Source organism: Alligator sinensis, unplaced genomic scaffold (assembly GCF_000455745.1).
Source record: "Alligator sinensis unplaced genomic scaffold, ASM45574v1 scaffold322_1, whole genome shotgun sequence".
Taxonomy (NCBI): domain Eukaryota; kingdom Metazoa; phylum Chordata; order Crocodylia; family Alligatoridae; genus Alligator; species Alligator sinensis.
Window position 1 is genome coordinate 1,118,974 of NW_005842154.1, and position 3,349 is coordinate 1,122,322.

At 52.2% G+C, this 3,349-nt stretch overlaps 1 protein-coding gene across 5 annotated transcripts in view; it reads right to left on the reverse strand.

Annotated features, from left to right (window-relative positions):
* The window catches only part of ACOT7 (acyl-CoA thioesterase 7), an 81,672-nt gene that overhangs the window by 12,556 nt on the left and 65,767 nt on the right, over positions 1-3,349 (reverse strand). For all 5 annotated transcript variants that reach the window (XM_025206380.1, XM_025206379.1, XM_025206378.1 and 2 more), the window contains exon 8: positions 1,517-1,701. In XM_025206380.1, coding sequence (XP_025062165.1) covers positions 1,517-1,701 — 185 coding nt within the window. The remainder of the gene's footprint in view (positions 1-1,516; positions 1,702-3,349) is intronic.

Below are 3,349 nucleotides of genomic sequence, written 5' to 3' on the forward strand. Positions count from 1 at the left end.
ATGCTTCAAAACACTGATGAGCACAGTGTGAAGGGGATATGCGTGGAGTAAGATACTCTACAGAAACAAAGCCAAGTCATCAGTGCTGAATCTGGAGTCAGCAAAGTGCTGGGTGGACCAGGAAAGCTAAAACAGACAGGAGGCCTGGGGTAGAATCAGCAGGCAGCAGGGAACTGGCTCTGACTCGGAGGGCTCTGGACTCCTTCGTTAATTACAGTCCCAACTTAAGCTCTTTTTAATTAAAAAGAAAGGAGGCAGACAAGCCCAAACACCAGCTCTCCTTAATGGGGAACAGGGAAGCTCCCCAGTTCCATCTTGACACCAGAACTTGGCTAGCTCTGGAAATACTTATGCTTATATTTTTTCCGCTGAATAATTCCAGGGGAGAGGTTCTGTTGGACAACCAAGCCCAAAGAATGTTGCACAAAGCTAAAGTACACAAAATATTCAGGCTTCAACAAACACGGCACAAGGGGCCTATCATCCCCTTGCCCTTGCACCACAGAGCTGACATGTGCAGTGTTTAAAGGAATACATTCAAGAGCAGTAAAGGCAAGAAGCGTTAAGCACTTAGCAAAGATATCCCATAGCATCCCCAGGAAAAACAGCAGCAACAGGCACTGCCAAAAACATCTAGCCTGCGAGGCCGTGGTCCCTAGCAACCAGGCTCCCAAGAATGCCTGCAGTTCTGCAGTCACCAGTTTGCATGGGGCAGGGAAATCAAACCTTTGCAAAACACCTGGAAGGCTGCTCAGCTGAGAGGCAATGGTAAGCAGGAGAACCCCACATCACAGTACATGGTCGCAGGTTAGGCAGAGGTTAGTGAGGCTAAATGGCACTGTCGCAGTGAGGCATAAAAGGCCAAAAAGCAACAGCAGGCAGCCAATGCGTGGCCATGCTGGCAGGACTCTGACAAGCAGGCAGAGAGGGTGACATGTGAAGGGTGGGGGAGATCATGTGGATTTGGATCCTTTCAAAGTGTCCCCCGGTGAGCCACCGAGGACGTCCCTCATGAGGGAGCAGTCAGTTGCCCTTTGGATGGGCCTGGGGTCTCCTGCCCTCTCAGCAGAAATAGCAAAGGACCAAAGATGTGCTCTGCCCCCCCTAGCAGCAGGACCCCTGACCTGAGTGGCTAATGCCAGCTAGTAGCCTGCACAGGCCCCAGTCTAGTGCATACAGTCAGGTACCTGGCACCAACCCCCAGCCAAGGAGGCCGTTTGGCAGTCTGTGCCCATCACAGGTGTTCAAAGCTGCAGGCTCCTGATGCCGAGAGCCCCAGAGAGGCCGGTGGGGTTTTGTCTCAACATGCTTTGCCTCATGTTAACCATGAAACCCTCTGGCCCTCCAGGCCCCAGATACCATGGCTCATCCCCTTGTAAAATGCCTCATCCTGCATTGCTCTTCACCAGACCCTGCAGGAGCACCCAAAGGAACGCGTGGGACCTGCACCACAGGCAATCCTCTGCACTGCTTGGCACCCTGCAGCACCAAAGCAAATGCATTCAACAGCTCTTACCACCAACTGTGGGACAGGAAGAGGCTTTCCCTCCTTGCTCAGGGACACGTAGGTAAAGAAGGCGCTAACAGCTCGGTATCGTTCTTGAGGCTCATCCACAAAAGGGTCTGCGTCCACAAAGACCTCGATCTCCATGGATTTGTTGCTGGTGAAGGTCATGCGTCCAGAAATGGTAATGACACAACCTGAGGCAGGCAGAGAGGCAGGTTAGCCAGTAGCTCCAGCAGGAAACAATAGTCATCCATTATTTAGACTGCTAGAGCAGCACGTTGCTAACAGGCTGACAGGCTGGCTTAACAGCCGCTTAAAAGAAGACATTGATTTCTGTTAGTAACACAAAAGGACTGACAAATTCAGGGAAGTTTCTTGCGTCTTGTGGATGTTATATTTGTCCTGCTCCCCCCGCATGACTTATTTCCATACTTCTCCATGGCAGTAGCCAACAGGAGGGAGTCATGGATGCAGCCTCCAAGGCAAATGTCCCCCTGGTCTGGAATGCCTCCAGAAAAACATCAGTCCTTCAGCCTGCTCATCAGGAGGCAGCGGCAGCAGCCCTTGTCCACAGGGATTCCTGTTCACCATAGGTCCCCAAGCTCCCTGCATGTTATCACTGACTGGCACCTCTGTGAGGTCAGAGGGACACAGAAGGATTTCTCTCCCCCCCGGCCTCCCCAAGGTGGAATGCAGCTGCTATTTAACCATGCAAAAGCAACACAAACCTATTCAGCAGAGAAGCATGACTCACAAGAGAAGCTTCATGGGACCCTCTTGGAATCTGGCCCTAGCCCCTGGTTCCTCTGAGAAGTGCCACTAAAGCCCCACAGGAGATGGGTACTCCTGCCAGTTATAAGCTCATCAGTAATACAGCACTGCTAGGATCAGTGCCACAAAGGGGAAAGTGGCATGTGTTGAAATCGACAGTCCCTTCCTGCCCCACTTGGCTGGGTGCCCTCCTTTGCTAATGCACTGACCCCAGCAGACCCAACTCAGCTGCAGCATCTACCTAGCTCAAAACCTCAGAGCTGCAGCTTGAGGTGTTCAGACACACACCACAGAACCAGAGAAGGAACAAACAGTGGCCACATGATGACATTTGCTGAAGTCAGTCCCAAAACATACTGACCTGACAGGCAAATATTAGTGCCAAGGCACTTCATCTCCATGTTGGCCAAAGGCACAGCAGGCAAACAATATGTTCCCTCATACATGCTGCGACCAGAGTGAACAAACTGGGACATGGAGCAGAGCCCTCCCAGCATCCAGAGCTGACACAAAGCAAGAACCCGCTGGGGTGGGAAACGGGCCCCATGATGGACTCTGCTCTAGTATACCTGCATGCCAGTCCTGGACTTTACAGGCAGGAAAAGGAATGCATGCTTGGTGTATGAGGGCAACAGGCCCCCTTCAGGTCACAAGCACCACTCCAAAATAGACTATGAAGTTTTTATAAGCCCTGTTCCAGCCTAACATGCACAGTCTCCTGCAGCTGGGCAGGCAAGCCCAGGAAAGCCAGGAGGCAGCCCATAGCAAGGGCACAACAGCAAATCCTCAGCACCTTGCTGAGGCAGACAAGCAGTACCTGCCTCATTCTGGGGATGGGAAGTGAGACTGACACTCAGGGGCATCCAAAGGCCCCAACATACAACTCTCAGGCCTCAGACTTAGAATGGAGGCATTCATCTTTCCCAGGGCCATCCTTACACAAAGAACCCTGTGAGAGGGGAGAACAGGTGCATTTGGATACAAGACTAGCATGGTCTGCAAGGGCAGCAGGCCATAAGCATGTGCAGTATAAAGTACCCTCCCCTGCACGAGACACGGTCCCCCCAGTCC